Source organism: Marmota monax, unplaced genomic scaffold (genome assembly GCF_021218885.2).
Source record: "Marmota monax isolate L192 unplaced genomic scaffold, Marmota_monax_Labrador192_F-V1.1 WCK01_AAM20220418_F8-fsc00030, whole genome shotgun sequence".
In the NCBI taxonomy this organism is placed as follows: Eukaryota; Metazoa; Chordata; class Mammalia; order Rodentia; family Sciuridae; genus Marmota; species Marmota monax.
The window spans coordinates 8,112,140-8,132,941 of NW_026691988.1; the positions used below are offsets into that span (position 1 = coordinate 8,112,140).

At 36.6% G+C, this 20,802-nt stretch overlaps 1 protein-coding gene across 9 annotated transcripts in view; it reads right to left on the reverse strand.

Annotated features, from left to right (window-relative positions):
- Window positions 1–7,650: 7,650 nt before the first annotated feature.
- Map7 (microtubule associated protein 7) overlaps window positions 7,651–20,802 on the reverse strand; it is a 175,748-nt gene continuing 162,596 nt past the window's right edge. For all 9 annotated transcript variants that reach the window (XM_058581462.1, XM_058581474.1, XM_058581463.1 and 6 more), the window contains 3 exons: window positions 19,459–19,561; window positions 15,464–15,687; window positions 7,651–9,105 (listed from right to left, as the gene is read on the reverse strand). In XM_058581462.1, the coding sequence (XP_058437445.1) occupies window positions 9,095–9,105; window positions 15,464–15,687; window positions 19,459–19,561 (338 nt within the window). In that variant the 3' untranslated portion in view covers window positions 7,651–9,094. The remainder of the gene's footprint in view (window positions 9,106–15,463; window positions 15,688–19,458; window positions 19,562–20,802) is intronic.

Here is a 20,802-nt window from a genome sequence, read left to right on the forward strand (position 1 = left end):
GCTTGCCTGGCATGAGCGGGGCTGTTGAGAGCCACAGCCTGAGGGGCCCCAGCAAACTTCCAGCTGCCAGCAAACTTCCAGCTGCCGGCTGATGATTGGCTCACAGCAGCCCCAGCAACATCTAGCTGATTGGCTCCTCGGCCCCAGCAACATCTAGCTGATTGGCTCCTCTGCGGTGATGCTCATTGGACTGTTTCCCTGCCCTTTCAGACCACGGAGCTGCTCATTGGGGGACTTTTTTGGCTCCGCCCACGTGACCCAGCCAATCAGCCTCAAGAGCAGGAGGATGGTGGGAGGTGGGGAGAAGCTTGTGTGGGAGAGAGGGGCTTGTGGAAAGCCGGTGGTGGCAGTTGAGGCTCTGAGGGTTTTTCCTGAGAGACTATTTTGTTTGTTGTGTGTGGTTCTAAAAATAAAGTTAGTTTCTTTTGACAAGTGGCTCCTGATTGTGCCCAGCCAGACTGCGGCATTTGGTGGCTCGCACGGGGGGCGACTGAGGGTAAGTGAACTGCTCGCCCCTGAGGGCAGGGCGAGAGGATGGGTAGCCATTTTAAGATTCTTCTTTTGTTATTTTGTTTCACTTTTGTTTTAAGTTGCCTGTCCCTGGAGATGAGTGAGACGGAAGAAAAACCGCTCACATCTGAGGAAAAACTATTTACGTCTGAGGAACAGATAGGGAGAAAGGACGGATGCACATGTCAGGAGGATAGAAAGGCTATAATGACTTTTTGTTGTTCCCTTTTTATTTCATTCTGTCTCGGTTTTGTTTGGCGTCATCTTGTTGGGTTGTATTATAGTAGAAATACGGGATCAGAAATTAGTAAAAAACAAACTGAAAGAGTGTTAAGTAAATTGTTAGAGGAAGGAGGCATCCCAGTAAAATCAAGAGCAGTCAGGGCATACGTTGATACAATACAAAAATGTAGCCCATGGCTTTTTAAGGAGGAGTTGTTGAATATATCACAATGGAACCATCATGGTGAAGATTTAAAAAGAATAGAAAAGAAAAGCCCAGGGACTCTGCCAGTTGGCACATTGCCATTGTGGACGTTCATATCTTGTTTGCTTAGTCCAAAGCCTTCAGTTCAGACAATGGTAGAGGAAGGAGAAGACATAATGATTCAAGTAAAAGAGAAGGTCTCTCAAGTTAGTCAGACAGAGAAAGAAAGTGTAAAACAGAAAAAGCCATCAGGGGGAAAGGTACAACAGGAGACTGCTACTAACACCTTTCTATCACCAGAGGGTGTAAGTGTCCAACCAACAGCACCACCTCTACAGGAGACTGCTACTAACACCTTTCTATCACCAGAGGGCGAAAGTGTCCAACCAACAGCGCCACCTCCATATGCTGGGAGGCCCCCAACCCCCACAGTTGATAGTTGGGATCCTGAGACAAGGTCTCAAATATTAACATGCCCTGTATTTGAGGCAGGAGGGCAGCGATTTTACCAAGTTTTAAATTTCAAAACAGTGAAGCAGCTAAAAGAGGCTGTAACAACCTATGGTCCTCAAGCACCCTTCACTGTAAGCTTGGTCGAATCCATTAACAACTTGAACATGACGCCAGCAGATTGGGCTAATATGTGTAAAGCTGTGCTAAATGGAGGACAATACCTGTTATGGAAGGTTGCCAATGAGGAATTTTGCAAGGAGACGGCTAGGCGAAATGCAGCAGCTGGTTATCCTCAGAGAAATCTAGATATGTTGTTAGGAAAGGGACCTTATGAGGATCAGCAGCAACAAATTGCATATGATCCTGGCGTATACGCACAAATTGCTGCAGATGCAATTAAGGCATGGAAGACTTTACAAGGACATGGAGGTTTACAAGGTCAATTATCTAAGGTAATACAAGGAGCTAATGAACCTTATGCTGAATTTGTAGATAGGCTTATTCAAACAGCTACCAGAGTTTTTGGGAATACAGAACAAGCAATGCCATTACTAAAACACCTGGCTTATGAGCAAGCAAATCGTTGGTGCAGAGATATCATTAGACCATGGAAACATGAAGATTTAAACACATATATTAAATTATGTAGAGACATTAATGAACAAGAGCAAGTCGTGGCAGCTGCAGTAAAACAGGCTTTAGATGCCAGAGACATTAATGAACAAGGGCAAATTGTGGCAGCTGCAGTAAAACAGGCTTTAGATGCCAGGCCAAGAACATGCTACAATTGTGAACAAACAGGACATTTTAAAAGGAATTGCCCCATTGGAGGAGGGTTTAACAAAACTAGGTATCAAAGGAGTAGAATACCAGGTATTTGCCCACGATGCCGTAGAGGGAGACATTGGGCTAATGAATGCCGTTCTCAAACCACCATAGAGGGTACTCCATTATCAAAAAACGAACAAGGACCAGGTGTTTATCCACAATATCGTGGAGAAAGGCATCGGGCTCCATTGCCAAAAAACGGACAGGGGGGCCCAATGCTCCGGGGCCCAAAACCACAAATATACGGAGCACTGGAGGAACCCAGCAACCCCATCAGGGTAGTGTCCAGGACACATTGTCCATCAGATCCCTCATCAGACAAACCAGAGGGAGCGCAGGGTTGGACATCTGCGCCTCCGCCAGAGCAGTACTAACTCCAGAGATGGGAGTTCAAATCATTCCCACAGGGGTGAAAGGACCTCTTCCCAAAGGAACAGTAGGCTTATTATTGGGACGCAGCTCTTCTACTCTAAAAGGACTTATGATAAGTCCTGGGGTAATTGATCCCGATTATGAAGGTGAAATAAAAATTATAGCCAGTTCTCCAAAGGGTATATCAGTAATTTCACCAGGAGATAGAATAGCACAGTTACTAATAATACCCAGCCTACATGATAAATTTTCCAGTCGTACTGTAGAAAGAGGTTCCAAGGGATTAGGCTCCACAGGTGTAGATTGGGCTATGCTTTCTTTAAATTTAGATTCTCGCCCCATGCTAAAACTAAATATTCAAGGACATGAATTTAATGGGCTACTGGATACAGGTGCAGACCTTAGCATCATCTCTCGTCAAGAATGGCCAAAACATTGGCCATTACAACAAGCCACTCAAACGCTTCGAGGCCTAGGAGTGGCAACTAATCCCCATAGAAGTGCAATGGTATTAGATTGGAAGGATCCTGAAGGATGTGAAGGAACTATACAGCCATATGTATTGGATCATCTTCCCGTAAATTTATGGGGACGAGATGTCCTAGATCAATTAGGTTTGACATTAACAAATAACATCAACCAAAATGCACCCACTATTATGACTAGACAAGGTTTTAGGAAAGGAAAAAGATTAGAAAAACAAGAACAAGGTATAGCAGCACCAATACAAATAGATCAAGGGAGAGACAGACATGGGTTGGATTTTCAGAAAGGGCCACTGAGACAATAAAAATTACTTGGAAATCAGAAAGACCAGTATGGGTTCCTCAGTGGCCCCTGACTAAAGAAAAGATACAAGCAGCCCATGACCTGGTCAAACAACAATTAGCAGAAGGACATATACAACCTTCTGTATCTCCCCATAATACTCCCATTTTTGTCATCAAAAAGAAATCTGGTAAATGGAGATTATTGCAAGATTTAAGAGCCATTAATAATGAGATGGTTATTATGGGACCTGCTCAATCAGGGATTCCTCAGTTGTCTGCTTTGCCAAAAACCTGGTATGTTTTAGTTATAGATATTAAAGATTGTTTTTTTTCAATTCCAATTCATCCTGAGGATAGTCCACGTTTTGCATTTACTATCCCTGCACTGAATCATGAAGGTCCTGATCAGAGATATGAATGGAAAGTACTCCCTCAAGGGATGGCTAACAGCCCAACTATGTGTCAAATTTATGTTAACAAAGTAATCCAGCCACTTAGAAATCAAAATCCTGAACTAGAAATATTTCACTATATGGATGATGTATTATTAGCACACAAAGATAAAAACACATTGCTAGAATGTTATGCCACACTTACAAACTTATTAAAAAATTATAATCTAGAGATAGCAATAGATAAAGTACAATTAAATTTTCCAATTAATTATTTAGGAGTTCTATTATCCTCAACCATGGTCCGTCCACCAAAAATTCAAATACGAGTAGATCAACTCAAATCACTTAATGACTTTCAAAAGTTATTAGGAGACATAAATTGGATAAGGCCTTATTTAGGTATACCAACAGGAGAGTTGGGACCTTTATTTGATATCCTAAAAGGTCCATCAGATCCAAATTCACCCTGAATGGGTTCGATCCTCAGCACCACATAAAAACACAATTAAAAAAACTAAAAACCAAAAACTAAAAAATGAATATTAAAAAATTCTCTTTTAAAAAAAAGAATATGAAAATGAAAATATATGTGAAATTATATAGGAGAATCTACATATTTTTTCACAATTGGATAGGTTTTGAATTAGCTTTGTTGTGACAATTTGGGTTAAATCTGGGCCTTGGATTCATACATGAAAACATATTAGTATATATGATGTCACAGATGAGTGTATTAATTTATCTGGAGAATATCTATGAATATTCATATAAATGTACAGGATTCTACATGTAGAGGCTTTTAGGTTTTGATGTAGTGTAATGATTAGGAGTACATTTAGGGGTAGGGCTAGTGTTAAGGTTAGAGAAGAAAATATTATAGTTGTATATTTGAATAAAAAATGAAAATGATAAAATTATGTCAGAATGCCTATATAAATGTTATGTTTTCTCAACTGGATAGGTTTCAGTTTAGTTTTGCAAAGAGAATTTGGTTTAAAACTGGAGCATGAATTGATACATCAAAATATATTAATGTATGATATTACAGGTGAGTGTATGTACCTGGCAATATATCTATGAATATTCATATAAATTTACATGATTTCCATTGATGGGCTTTTGCATTTTGATGTAGTGTTAAGGTAGGAGTAGTTTTGAGAATAACCTAGGTTTATGGTTAGAAAAAACAATTATAACTGTATATTTTAATTAAAAAATGAAAGTATACTTGAAATTATCTAGGAAACCGTATGTAAACATATATGTCTTCACAGTCGTTAGGTTTCAACTAGCTTTGTTCTGACCTTTAGGTTGCAAACTCTGACCTTGGTTTATACATAAAATGTATTCATATATATATTATAGGTGAGTAGAAGGAGGTACCTAGCAAAATAACTATGAATATTAATATAAATTAACAGGATTATTCTTGCAGGAGCTTTTAGGTTTTGATGTAGTATAAGCACTAGAGTAGGTTTATGGTTAGGGTTAGGGAATGAAAAGGTATAACTGTATATTTGAATAAAAAAAAAACCGTGAACATAGGTAGGAAAAAAATAAAAATGTTTAAGTTTTCACAAGTGGATAAATTTTGATCTGACTCTTGCTGATACTTTGAATTAAAACTGGGCCATGAATTCATAGGTAAAAATACATTAATATTATATAATATAGGTGAGAATATAAATGTACTTGGCTAAATATCCCTGAATATTAATATAAATGTGATATACATGATATACATGTAGAGGGTTTTAAGTTTTTATGTAGTGTTAAAGATGGCAGAAGGAGGTTTAGGGGTAGGGCTAGGTAGAATTAGGGTTAGGGAAAGAACAATTATAACTGTATATTTGAATTAAAAAATGGACATACGTGTGAAATTATGTAGGAAAACCTATATAAATGTATATGTTTTCATAGGTGAATTGGTTTTGTTCTAGCTGATGATGCTTTAGTTTTAAAACTGGACCATGAATTCAGACATGAAAATATATTAATATATATCATATTATAGGTGAGTGTGTGAATGAACCTGGCAAAATATCTATGAATATTTATATAAATGTATGTGACTATACATGTAGGTGCTTTTATGTTTTGATGTAATGTTAGAGATAGGAGTAGGTTTAAGAATAATACTAGAGTTCAGGTTAGGACATTAACATCTATAACTGTATATCTGAATTACAAAATGAAAATATATATAAAATTATGTATAAATGTATACGTTTTTACAAGTGGGTTGGTTTTGTTCTATCTCTATGCTGCTTTAGTTTTAAAATTGAGCCATAAATTTATGAAAATATATTAATATGATATAAATGTACCTGACATAATATCTATGAATATTCATATAAATGTACATGATTATACATGTAGGGGTTTTTATGTTTTGATGTACTGTTAGGGATGGGAGTAGGTTTAGGTGTAGGGCAAAGGTTAGGGTTAAGAACATGTTTAACTAATTACTTGAATAATAAAAATACACATGAAATTATGTAGAAAAACTTAAATATTTTCATAAGTGAATACATTTCCTTCTGGCATGGTTGATTATTTTGTTTTAAAACTTGGCCATGGATTCATACATGAAAATATAATAATATATAATATTATAGTTGAGTATATAAAATGTACCAGCAAAATAATCTATGAATATTCATATAAAGGTACATGATTATACATATACTGGTTTTAACATTCATGTAGTGTTAGGGGTGGGAGTAGGACTAGGGTTAGTGTACAAATATCTACAACTATATAATTGAATTAAAAAATGAAAATATACATGAACTTATATGGAAAACCTATACATATGTATATGTGTTCACAAATGGAAAGCTTTCCTTCTAGGTCTGTGCTGCTTTAGCTTTAAAACTGGGCCTTGGATTCATACATGAAAATATATTTATATTAATGATATTATAGATGAGTATGTAAATGTACCTATCAAAATATCTCTGAATATTTATGTAAATGTATATGATTATACATGCAAGATGTTTTGGTTTTCATGTAGTGTTATGGGTGGGAGTAGGTTTATGGGTAAGGCTAAGTTTGGGGTTAGGAACGAACATGTGTAACTATATTTGAATAAAAAAATGAAAATATGTTGGAAGACCTATATAAATTATGTTGGAAAACCTATATAAACATATATGTTTTCACAAATGGATAGGCTTTGTTGTAACTTTGTTCTGACATTTTGCTTTAAAACTGGGCCGTTAATATATTTTATACCTGAAAATATATTAATGTTTATGATTTCATAAGTGAGAATATACATGTACCTGGCAAAATATCTAGAAATATTTATATAGGTTTATAAGATTATATGTTTAAGGGCTTTTGGTGTTTTTATGTAGTCTTAGAGGTAGGAGTAGGTTTACAAGTAGGGTTAGGGTTAAGGAATAAACATATGTAACAATATATTTGAATAAAAAATTAGAATATATGCAAAATTATGAAGAAAAAACTATGTGAATATATATTTTCACAATAAAAATGCAAAGGCTAGGTGAACTTATTGGTGACTCTTAAAATTTAATTTGTGATCTTTTAAAATGCTTTCAGTAAAAACTCTTTTGATGTATTTGTCCATATGTCCAATATCGCTGTTGTTTCTTTACTGCAAATCTTTCAGTCAAGGCACTGCTCTAAACTGTAATTATTCTGAATACTTACCTATATGAAGCTAGGAAAATGTTATTAAGGTTAAATGAAATTGAAAACTCAGAGCATGTGCCTCTGTATACAAGCAAGGCCCCAAGTTTAATCCCCAGTACTAAAAAAAAAAAGTAGGCCACGCGGTTATAACATGAGAACCCTAATAGTAAACTATGTCAAACACCTCACTAGTATTTTATGGTAGGCCAATACAAACAAATAAAACAACTTTGTTGAACAGATTTTTTTTTAATATAGTAACTATGTGTACATGGACAACTGAGAACAGGGAAAACCCCCAAATTAATGTTTTAACAAATTACAAGCTGTTGCTAAAAATCATATGCTTGGATTTAAAAGAAATCATCCAACAGATAACAGTCTCTCAGAGAACCGATCCTTCCTATAAAACCAGCACATTGTAGTGGTATAAATTTATCTTAACACTCCACATTAAACAAACAAAAAAACATGTTTCCTCTCCTTCTACATTTAGTTATTAGTTGTCTGTTACAAGGGAAAATAACATTGAATTTATATCGGCAAACAAAAGTGCAAGTTTGTACAGCGAGGCTCAGCAGCAAAAGTCAACGACAATGAAGAGTGGAAAGCTGATGGAAGCGGTGCAGAACAAGGACCTCCACGGAGGTCCCTGTCCTGTGTGCCACGCACAGTCAACATGCCATCATTTTTTCATTGCTCTGAAACGAGCAAAACCAAATTCTTTTTTTAATTAAAGACATATTAAATCTTTATTTCCCCCCGCTCTCCCCCACATAATTTGTGATCAGGTAAGGCAAAGATAAGTCCCCCCATCATCGGGGACAGCAGCAACATACAAACTTCAGAAAGAGACCTGAATCATCAGTAACATTCTCTCACGGTGACATCAGAAGGAGTGCATCTAAGAAAGAAAATCTGCAATGTTTTCACATTGTTCTAATTTATTTGATTTATCTGGAAAACTTTATAAATACATTATTTAAGAGGAAAGTAAATATTTTCTTGCTCTGAAAAAATAATGTTTTTCACATTCTAAAACTTGTTAGGATGCTTCTGTAAAAGGAGTTGTGAGAAGAATATGACAGCTGGGTTTGCAGAATGTCCATGTACAAGTTGCATTTACAAGAACCTGGTAATCTGCCTATAATTTGCCTCTACAAATAGAGCTCTTTGAAACATTTAAACAAACAGGTTTAATTTAAACTCCTTTCCTATTCACTCTACTTGTAGAGCAAAGAGGTACTTATTTTTCAAGTATTACTTTGTAAAAGATATTTTTTTTGCCAATTTTATATGTTACTCTTTTAAGACCAAAATATCTATGTGAAAAATCATGCCTAATCATCCCATGTCTTTTACTGTCAAATGCTCTTGTCTTTTAGAGAATGCAGAAAAATAATGATTTGCTAATAAGAAGGAGCATACCGGGAAAAGCCACTTTAAAGTACTGAAGAATACGGAGCATTTCTTTCTTCCTATTGGCGAAAATTATTAGAAAAGCTATCCAGTCTGTTGTCTTTAGCTGGTTTTAATAAAGTCTTTTTCAAAATGATGGTCACGAAATCTTTAGAAAACTCGAGGAGGGGGATGCTCCTTCATGGCGTGAAAGGAATCCCATTAATTGTAGAAATTCTTACTAAATTTCTGCTTTGGTTCTTCAGAAGAAATGCTCATATAACTTCTATATGGAGAGAGAGAAAAAAGAACAGATTCATAGCATTTGTCTAAAACATTAAAGAATACTACAGCAATATCTTACATTTCTAAAATTTTACCCTGCAGTTAAATGCATTGTCTTATAAGAACAGGCAAATGCATTAGGACCACAGCCTTGTATTTAAATGAAATAGAAAAAAACATACGTCCTTTTCTTTAGTTCAATTTAGGCTATATCATTTACATTTCTAAACTGCATATATTGATTGCACTTTTCTAGAAGGGATTTAAACATTTTTTGGGGGGTCTTATATTCTTAGTACTTGATGCTTTAGGGCTCCAGACTTAAGTTGGAGGCTAAATAAGTGTTGATAGTCATGATAAATAATCAGGAACTTTATTAATCAAGATCATAGATACTGGGGTATGTCTCCCAGAGAAGGTATGGAAAGGTGGTGAGAACAGTGAGAATGGATTTATAGATAACTCAAAAGGTGAGTCAAGGCCTGGCAAGTAAAGCAGAAAACATATGGAAATTCTGTCCTTCCCTACGAATATGTGACACGCCAAAAGAGGAAGCTGCATGGAGCTTGTTTCTACCATCACAACATTAATCAGACTGTTCCTTGAAACTTCGGAACCTGAAAGTCAGACTAGGGAGAGACTTTACAGAACTCCTTTCAGAGCCTCTTAGAAGATGGAGTCCAATGAAATTCTATTCCCAAGGTCAGCATGCTGGAGGAGAAAAAGAGATGAGCTTCATGGGTACTCAACATTGGTCTTTGCACCCTATTAAGTTTTTTGTTACAAAGATTTTTTTTTTCCTACTGGGGAATTAATTTAGGGGCACTCTACCACTAAACTTCATCCAGCCCTTTTTATTCTATTTTGAGAGAGGATCTGGCTAAGTTGCTCAGACCGCAAACCTGGAATCCTCCTGCCTCAGCCTCCTGAGCCTCTGAGATTACAGCCATGTGCTACCACGCTAGGCTCCCAGAAGGAATCTAAAAGGCAAGCAATTTGATCAAAAATAAGTCTATACTGACTGACTCCATTAAAATATTCTATATTTTTGCTGGCACAATGGTGCATGCCTATAATTCTAAAGACTCGGGAGGCTGAGACGGAGGATTCCAAGTTTGAGACCAGCCTCAGCAACTGAGTGAGACCTTGTTTCAAAGTAAAAAAGGCTGGGAATGTGACTCAGTGGTTAATTGCCCTTTGTGTTCAATGCCCAGTACAAAAAAAAAAATCTGCATTTTTAGCCAGTCCTATTCATAATAGTATAAAGAGATGCTGGTCAACATGTGAAAGTGATCTGGGAAAAGAAGTCAACAAAATTCAGACAGGTTTGAAAAGAGAGGGAGGAGGATCATCCCACTAATTCCTGATACTGATGGGATTGTCCGGCTGTACTACAATGATCACTATTTGATCTTAACTCATTTTTTTTTTAATCCTATAAAACTATTTTTCTTTTGAAATTAGTGCATATTGCCAGGCATGGTGAAGCACTCCTGTAGTCCCAGTGATTCAGAAGGCTGAGGCAGGAAGATTTTAAAATCAAGGCAGGCCTCAGCAATTTAATGAGAACTCATCTCAAAGTAAATAAAAAGGGCTGGAGATGTGGCTCAGTGGTAATATGCCCCTGGGTTTAATCCTCAGTACAAAAACAGAACAAAACAAAACAAAAACCACCATAAATTAGTGCACATTAATTACACAAGATAATAGGTTTCCTTGTGGCATATTCGTACATGCATGTAACACATTTTGATCCCTTCCATTCCAGTCCAGCTATTGTTCTTTTTGTACAAAGACTCAGGTCAAGTGTGAATCCTAGGAAACATGTATAAAGTGCATTTTAAGCAGTTTCAACAGCAACTACAGGGATGGAAGTTCCTTGGGCTCAATGTGATCTTAGTTTGGAATACCGTTCTTATTACCTAAGTCATAACTGTCCATCACACTATTTTTAGAGACAATGATATATGATCCAGGTTGCCAAACCTAAATAAGAAAAATGGAAAAGACATACACAGACTGAAAATGGGAAAAATCATACCACTCACATGGACTGCGGAAGCAAGCAGGGGTTTCCATACTCAAATCAAATAAAGTAGACTTCAAACCAAGGTTAATCAAAAGGGATAAATATGGACATTACATACTGCTCAAGGGAACTATACACCAACAAGACATAACAATCATAAATATATGTGCCCCAAACAATGGTGCAGCTATGTTCATCAAATAAACTCTTCTCAAGTTCAAGAGTCAAAATGACCACAACACAATAACCTTGGGTGACTTTAACACACCTCTTTCACCACTGGATAGATCTTCCAAACAAAAGTTGAATAAAGAAACTATAGAACTCAATAACACAATCAATAACTTAGACTTAACTGACATATATAGAATATTTCAACCTTCTCTAAATAGACCATATACTATGCCACAAAGCAACTCTTAGCAAATATAAAAAAGTAGAGATACTATCATGCATTTTATCAGATCATAATGAAATGAAATTGGAAATCAATGACAAAATAAAAAATAAAAATTTCTCCATCACCTGGAGACTAAACAATATGCTATTGAATGAACAATGAGTCACAGAAAACATCAAGGAGGAGATTAAAAAATTCTTAGAGGTAAATGAGAACATAGACACAACATTTCAAAATCTCTGGGACACTATGAAAGCAGTACTAAGAGGAAAATTCATTGCATGGAGTTCCTTGCTTAAAAGAAGAAAAAGTCAACAAATAAATGACCTCACACTATATCTCAAAGCCCTGGAAAAAGAACAACAAATCAGTAGCAAAAGCAGCAAAACAAAAAGTTGGTCCTTTGAAAAAATAAGTAAAATTGATAGACCCTTAGCATGCTAATGAAGAGAAGGAGAGAGAGAACTCAAATTACCAGTATACGTGATGAAAAAGGTAATATCACAACAGACACTACAGAAATACAGAGGATAATTAGAAATCATTTTGAAATCTATACTCCAATAAAATAGAAGACACTGAAGGCATCAACAAATTTCTTAAGTCATATGATTTGCCCAGATTGAGTCAGGAAGTTATACACAATTTAAACAGACCAATATCAAGTGAGGAAATAGAAGAAGCCATCAAAAGCTTACCAACCAAGAAAAGCCCAGGACTGAATGGATACACAGCTGAGTTCTACAAGATCTTTAAAGAAGAACTAATACCAATACTCTTCAATTTATTTTAGGAAATAGAAAAAGAGGCAGTAATTCCAAACTCATTCTATGAGGCCAATATCACCCTGATCCCCAAACCAGACAAAGACACATTAAAAAAAAAAAACTTCAGACCATAGGTGCAAAAATTCTCAATAAAATTCTGGCAAATCGTATACAAAAACATATCAAAAGGATTGTGCACCATGATCAAGTGGGATTCATCCCTGGGATGCAAGGTTGGTTCAATATACAGAAATCAATAAATGTAATTCATCACATCAATAGACTTAAAGATAAGAATCATATGATCATCTCAATAAGATGCAGAAAAAGCATTTGAAAAAATACAACACCCCTTTGTGTTCAAACACTAGAAAAACTAGGGATAACAGGAATATATCTCAACATTGTAAAGGCTATCTATGCTAATCACCAGGCCAACATCATTCTAAATGGAGAAAAATTGAAGGCATTCCCTCTAAAAACTTTCACCACTTCTATTCAATATAGTTCTTGAAACACTGGCCAGAGCAATTAAACAGATGAAAGAAATCAAAGGGATACAGACAGAAAAAGAAGAACACAAACTGGCACTATTTGCTGATGATATGATTCTATACCTAGAAGACCCTAAAAGTTCCACCAGAAAACTTCTAGAACTAGTAAATGAATTCAGCAAAGTAGCAGGATATAAAATCAACACCCATAAATCAAAGGAATTTCTGTATATCAGTGACAAATTCTCTTAAAGGGAAATGAGAAAAACTACCCCATTCACAATAACCTCAAAAAAAAAAAAGATACTTGGGAATCAACTTAATGAAAGAGGTGAAAGATCTATACAATGAAAACTACAGAACTCTAGAGAGAGAAATCATAGAAGACCTTAGAAGATGGAAAGATCTACCTTGCTCTTGGATAGGCAGAATTAATATTATCAAAATGACCATACTACCAAAAGCACTATACAGATATGGAAATCAATGAATGTAATTCATCACATCAATAGACTTAAAGATAATGCAAGTCTTATCAAATTGGTATTCCTCATAGAAATAGAAAAAGCAATTATGAAATTCATCGGGAAAAATAAGAGACCCAGAACAGCTAAAGCAATCCTTAGCAGGAAGAGTGAAGCAGGTGGCATCACGATACCAGACCTTAAACTATACTACAGAGCAATAGTAACAAAAACAGCATGGTATTGGCACCAAAATAGACTGGTAGACCAATGGTACAGAATAGAGGATACAGAGACTAACCCACAAAATTACAATTATCTTATATTAGACAAACGTGCCAAAAACATGCACTAGAGAAAAGATAGCATCTTCAACAAATGGTGCTGGGAACAGGAAATCCATATGGAACAAAATGAAATTAAACCCCTATCTCTCACCATGCACAAACTTAACTCAAAATGGATCAAGGACCTAGGAATTAGACCAGAGACTCTGTGACTAATAGAAGAAAAAGTAGGCCCTAATCTTCATCATGTGGTATGGAGACTTCTATAGCGTAAGAATTAAAACCAAGAATCAATAAATGGGATGGAATCAAGCTAAAAAGTTTCTTCTCAGCAAAAGAAACAATCTGTGAGGTGAACAGAGAGCTCACATCCCGGGAGCAAATTTTTACTCCTCACACATAAGATAGAGCACTAATCTCTAGGATATATAAAGAACTCAAAAAGGCAAGCACCAAAAAAACCAAATAACCCGATCAACAAGTGGGCCAAGGACCTGAACAGACATTTCTCAGAAGAGGATATACAATCAATCAACAAGTATATGAAAAAATGCTCATCATCTCTAGTAATCAAAGAAATTCAAATCAAAACTCTAAGATATCATCTCACTCTAGTCAGAATGGCAGCTATTATGAACACAAACAAGAATAAGTGTTGGAGAGGATGCGGGGAAAAAGATACACTCATACATTGCTGGTGGGACTGTAAATTGGTGCAGCGAATATGGAAAGCAGTTTGGAGATTACTTGGAAATCTGGGAATGGAACCACCATTTGACTTGCTATCCCTCTCCTCAGACTATACCCAAAGGACTTAAAAACAGCAAACTACAGGGACACAGCCACATCAATGTTTATAGCAGCACAGTTCACAATTGCTAAACTATAGAGCCAACCTAGATGCCCTTCAGTGGATGAATGGATTAAAAAAATGTGGCATATATACACAATAGAATATTACTCAATAAAAGAGAATAAAATCATGGCATTTGCAGGTAAATGGATGGCATTGGAGAAGAAAATGCTAAGTGAAGTTAGCCAATCCCCCCAAAACAAATGCCGAATGTTTTCTCTGACATAAGGAGGCTGACTCATAGTGGGACAGGGAGGGGGAGCATGGGAGGAATAGATAAATTCTAGATAGGGAAGAGGGGTGGGAGGGAAAGAGACGGGGCAGGGGATTAGCAAGGATGGTTGAATGTGATGGACATTGCTATCCAAAGTTCATGTATGAAGGCTCGAACTGGGTGTCCACATACTTTATATATAAACAGAGATAGGAAAAATGGTGGTATATATGTGTAATAAGAATTGAATGCAAAAAAACCAAAGTACATGTATAAAGGCATGAATTGGCGTGAGCATACTCTATATACAAAGATATGAAAAATTGTACTCTATATGTATAATAAGAATTGTAATGCATTCTGGTGGCGTGTATTTAAAAAATAAAATTAATAAAACTAAAAAAAAAAAGAAAAAAGAAGAAAAATGGCAAGAGAACATAAGGGCAGTTTTCAAGTATCTGCAGACCTGAGAGAAAAGAAAAAAAAAAAAAAAAACAACTTTTTCTCCAGAGGGCAGAACTAGGCTATATGGTCTATAGGTCACGGGAAACAGCCTTGTCTGAACAGACCGCTTGCTCTGATGGTACGTGTTGCTGCCACTGAGCTGCGCTGTGATAAGGGGCTGGCCGAGGGACACCTGCTGGGTGCCACAGACTGGGTGGGAGGACCAGAGGAGCCCTGGAAGTGGCCCACTTCAGCTCAAAACTCAACTTCTATGGTCCACACACAGTCTTTTCCACTGTGGCTAATGCTGTTCCTTAAAGAACAAAGTGTGAGATGGTGGCATTTCATCCCCTCCTGGGTATCATACATTTCTAATGATTACAGACGGGAGTTGGCGGGAAGCTTACCTGCAGTCTGCTGTGTTTGAACACCATCTACCTGAGGCAGTGACCCAAGTGTCCCTTCATCATTAAAGGCCAAAACTGGATTCAAAGGAATTTCTGGGCTCTCACTGTTAGTGACATCTAACCTGGATGGTTTAGATCCAATTGGTAAGTTTATAATTTCTTCAAAATTTTCATTCTGAACAGATACTCCATTTTCATTTGGTTGTTTTTCCAAATTGGGAGTACTAGGGAATTTGAAAAGTCAAAATTCAAATGAGTTAGCATTAAAATTAGAAAATGCACATTGAAAACAAAGATTATTTTATACATATAATATTTTGATTTTACAACTATATGATTAAAAAAACAGACTGATGCCAGCAGAAACTATAAATTAAAACTGGATTTTATACTTTATAAATTTCATACTTTACAAATTTCATATTTTACATGTTAAGATCTACATATTTTATAAACTCCTCAATTCTATGGGAGAATACTGTACCATCATTACTAATAAAATTGGTGAATAGCAACATATTTGTATTTTAAATTATTTTTAGAAATCTGGGCTGGGAGTATAACTTGTGGTAGAGCACTTCCCTAGCATGCAGGAGGACTTGATTTGATCCCTGGCACCATACCAGCAATCCTGTTTTGTTTTGTTATAAAATTTATCAAATAGGATGTTTTATCAATTAGAATGAACCATCATCAACAGAAATAGATCATCATCATCATCATCAGTTCTGAGCGGTCAACAATTTCTGCTGAAGGCTGTTCATATTTTACTTGCTTGTATAGAGTAGCACCTATGTGGACCTTCACTTCAGATGAGAGGGTCTGAATGCCAAGAGGGTGACTCAATGATCTGCACAAAGTCATGCAATTGTGACCTTGCAGCCTGTTAACAAGTCGGAATAGCCACGGCCAGCCCCAGACCCAGCTGACTCATCAACTCCTATGCCCACCGATTCTTTCTTGTTAACAGAGGAATAATTGCACCAGATGCTTTGAGTGACCAGCAATCAAATGTTCAGGGGACACTGTGCCCAGCAGAAACTATAAATTAAAACTGGATTTTATACTTTATAAATTTCATACTTTATTATAAATTTCATACTTTACAAATTTCATATTTTACATATTAAGATCTACATATTTTATAAACTCCTCAATTCTATGGGAGAATACTGTACCATCTCAAACATGGCTCTTGAGTAAGAACTTGTCTGGTCAAGGGCATACATTTATATTTCACACATATATATTTCATCCTTTATAAATTTCATATTTTACATGTAAAGATCTATATATTTTAAAACTTATTTTGTGAAATTAATATACATTACATATTTATTTGTAACTATATCTATATACTACATTGATATGTATTCATATATGACTCTACTCCTTTAAAAGCCAACCAGAATTCTGTCAACACTTTCTCTCTTCAGTTTTGTTAGTGGGAGCCTATCAAAGGGGAAAGGAGATGGGGAAGGAGAATGCTTTGGGACTTGAAAAGAAAATGTGGCACAAAGCATGAGAGCCAAAGAAGTCCCAGGGGCCAGAGGTCTCATGGAGGGGTGCAGTTAGGAGATGTTTCACTGGAACAAGGGATCTTGGTCCTGGCTGCCAATAAACTAACATTAGGAGGACACTAGGACATTAGGAAAAGTAACACTTCAGCCAGGCGCGGTGGCCCATGCCTGTAATTCCAGCAATTCGGGAAGCTGAGGCAGGAGGATCCCGAGTTCAAAGCCAGCCTTAGCAAAAGTGAGGGACCAAGCAAATCAGTGAGAACCTGTTTCTAAATAAAATACAAAATAGGTCTGGGGATGTGGCTCAGTGGTCAAGTGACCCTGAGTTCAACCCCCAGTACCAAAAAAAAAAAAAAAAAAAAAAAAGAGTAACAGTTCTCCCAGCCTGAGCTAGAAACATTCATTCTGAGGCATGGAGTTTTCCAATGAAAACAAACCCTGTCTCCATGCTTGGACCATCTATCGCCCACATCAGATTCAGGTCATAGGGTATTTAATCAAGATGTTGTTTAATCACAGGATCATAGGATATTTTGCTAAAGGAAATTCACTGACTCTGGCAAGTGATTTCAAGGCTGCTTGAAACTGTGATTGAAAGGGAATATTGGTGGATATGCTTTATTTGTACTTTAAAGTCTTTAAGAGGGTTTTGATTTTTTTTTTTTTTTTTTTTTTTGTACTGGGGATTGAACCCAGGGCAATTTACACTAAGCTACAAACCCAGCATTTTGAAACAGGGTCTAAGTTGCTGAGGCTGGCTTTGTACTTGTGATCCTCCTGTCTCAGCCCTCGAAATGCTAGGATTACAAGTGTGTGCACCAAGTTTCCAGCTTTAATAGGATTTTTGATATAACTATCTAAAAATTTGAGTCTTTACAGAATCAAAAAGAATGCTTATTCAGTTTTTATTTTTTTAAAATTTTTTTGGGTTTTATTTTTGAGACTGGGTCTTACTGTGTTGCCCAGGCTAAACTGGAATTCCTATACTCAAGTGATCCTCCTGCCTCAGCCTTCCATGGAACAATAGGAGCCTGGCCAGATGACTTTTAGTTGTTGTTAATTATATCATAAAAAATTGTATAGTACGTTTTTTTTTTAGATTAAGAAAACAATTTGAGAACGTTTAGTTCTCCATTGGTGGCAAACACTGGTATTACAAATGGAAATGTGCATAAAAGTTCAAAAACTCATAAAACAATTAAGTAGATTCCAAAATTTTCAAATTTACTTTTTAAAAGTCATTGAGATGGATTTTCACCATGTTGCTGAAGCTGTCCTTGAACTTGCTATTTCTGCCTCAGTCTCCCAGGTAGATGGGATAATGGGTGAGATTCCAAAAATTTTAGTCACAATTAAAAGTTTTGAATATCATTTAAAATATTTCTATTAGTTCTCTATGATTGGATATAATGGTTTGGATATAGTTGACCCCCCAAAACTCTTGAGTTAAAAATGCAGGAGTATTCAGAGGTGAAATGATCAGATTACGAGAGGTGTAACACAATCAGTTAATCCAAGTTTGAATGGATTGACTTGGTGGTAACCACAGGCAGGTGGGGTGTGGAAGAGGCGTGTCATTGAGGATGCCCTGGAAAGGAGCATCTTCCCTGTGGCCTCTTTCCCCTCTCACCCCTCACCCTTGCTTCTGTTTTCCTGACCCTGCCATGAGCTGAGAAGCTTTCCTCTGATGAGCCCTTCCACCATGAAGTGCTTGCTGCCTCATCTTGGGCCCTAAGCAATGGAGCCAAGCTGCCTCTGGACTGAGACCTCTAAAACCATGAAGCTCAAATAAACTTTTCCTTCTAAGTTGTTCTTGTTGGATATTTTGGTCACAGTGACGAAAAGCTGACTAACACTAGATTTTTAGGTGCAGGGTATGATTACTTTTAATTTTCATTTTGAAACTGCTCTTATGAGCAGGTACAGTGAACTGTACCTACTTGTGCCACCTCATCAATACTCAATACATGTTGGTATAAATGCAAGAGAAAAGTAATTTTTCTTCAATCCAATCCTTCTCCTGATTCTTGTTAGTAACTGTTTAATTCATCAATAAGAAGCTCTGCTACTAATATTATAAGAAATACTGACCTCTAAATTACTTCTATTATGGACCTAACTTGTGACTCATTAGAATATTATATCTTTCTAAAATACAATTGTCATACACTTGAAGAATGTGAATATGGTCCAGATCAGGTTAACTGTATACAAAGAAAACTTAGCCAATTATTTCCTGTAATTTTCTATAATAATTACTAAAACCTCACTATCAAGACTCAAGAAACAAGATTTTCTCTATCTCAGAGTTCAGAGTTACAAGCCCAACCAAAAATGAATGAGCCCAAATTAAAATAAATTTTAGTGTTAAAACTTTGAAATTATACTGGACCCAGGAAATTCTGGTGGGGTAAGAACAGTAGTGCTTTGCTTTAATATGCTACAATGAAAAAGGCCCCAAGTTGTTTAACTCACCTCTGCAAGGTCACTTCTAACTGATGTGAAGTGACCAAATGTGGGCTGGCTGCAGGTTCTCCTTTTCCTGGAGAGTTTGTCATACTTGGAAGTACAGATACCTCTGTAGGTAGCAAAGGAGATAAAAGATTACTAACAATCTAAAAATCAAACCCATACCTCCCAAGCCAGTCTACTTGGATTTATGTCCTGACCCTGCAACTTACCAGCTGTGGAAGTTTGAGTAAATCACTTGAACTCTCTGTGCCTCAGTTTCCTCATAGATATAGTACCTAACTCATAGGCTACTGTGAGAATTAAATTTATTAATATGTGCAAAGTACTTACAATGGTGCTTAACACACTGTAAGGGCTTAAATAAATGTTACTATTATTTTTGTTTGCACCAAGTTGGCTCTGAAGAAAAAGTCTATATTGAAACCACAGCACCTGATGAAGATAGCAATACGGTGACTTGATAGGGCTGACAGGGAACATCTTTACTGAAGGACACAGAGCAAATCACCATGGAAATACCACTTGTACAAACTCAGCTCTAGTCACACTTAGAATGATGGGGATTTCATAGATGGAGGCTCCAGTGAACTGTACCTACTTGTGCCACCTCATCAATACTCAATGTTGGGGTCCAGCTTTATATGCCTGACTTGAAAATCTGGGACAGGGTTACTTAGTTTTATATACATTCTCACAGGTCAGAGTTTCAGAGAAATCTGTGGCAGTTTATGTTTCAGCTTGATGTGAAAGAGTAACTAAAATTATTCCAAGAGAGTTATTTCACAACCTGCTACAAACTCAGTAAACTGTGAGAGGAACAAGGAGTCTGATAACTGAAGCAGAGAAGTGACTGATAATTTTAAAAATGCCAAGATTTGTAAAGCTGATGACAGGAGCCTCTGAGAGACTTCTGGTAGTCTGTGAACCCACCTGCCTATCCTAGAATTCTCTTTGTAGCACTAACACCACCTTTCAGTCTTAAGTCACATGTCAGACAGAGAAATGGAAATACTTAATCCGCAAGCCTATTTTTAGCAGTTCTAACTCAAATCCAATTTATGTGAGTATTGATAAACATAGTACGTCATCGACAGGTTTCACCTCTCCTCTTGCCTTAATTCAGTCCTGGATTGAGTACAAAGAATACTGAAGGAACAGATGGAGCATCAGGAAGGTGGAAAATGAAAACAAAACCAAGGAACCATCAGCCCCTTAAATGATCTTGAATGTTGTCATGTGCAGACTAAATGGATCATTCTGAACACTCCCTGGTTGCTATGCCTGCTCATAGCCTGGATCTATGGTAACCTGCGTGGAGACAGTATGCTAACATGCAATGGGGTTAAT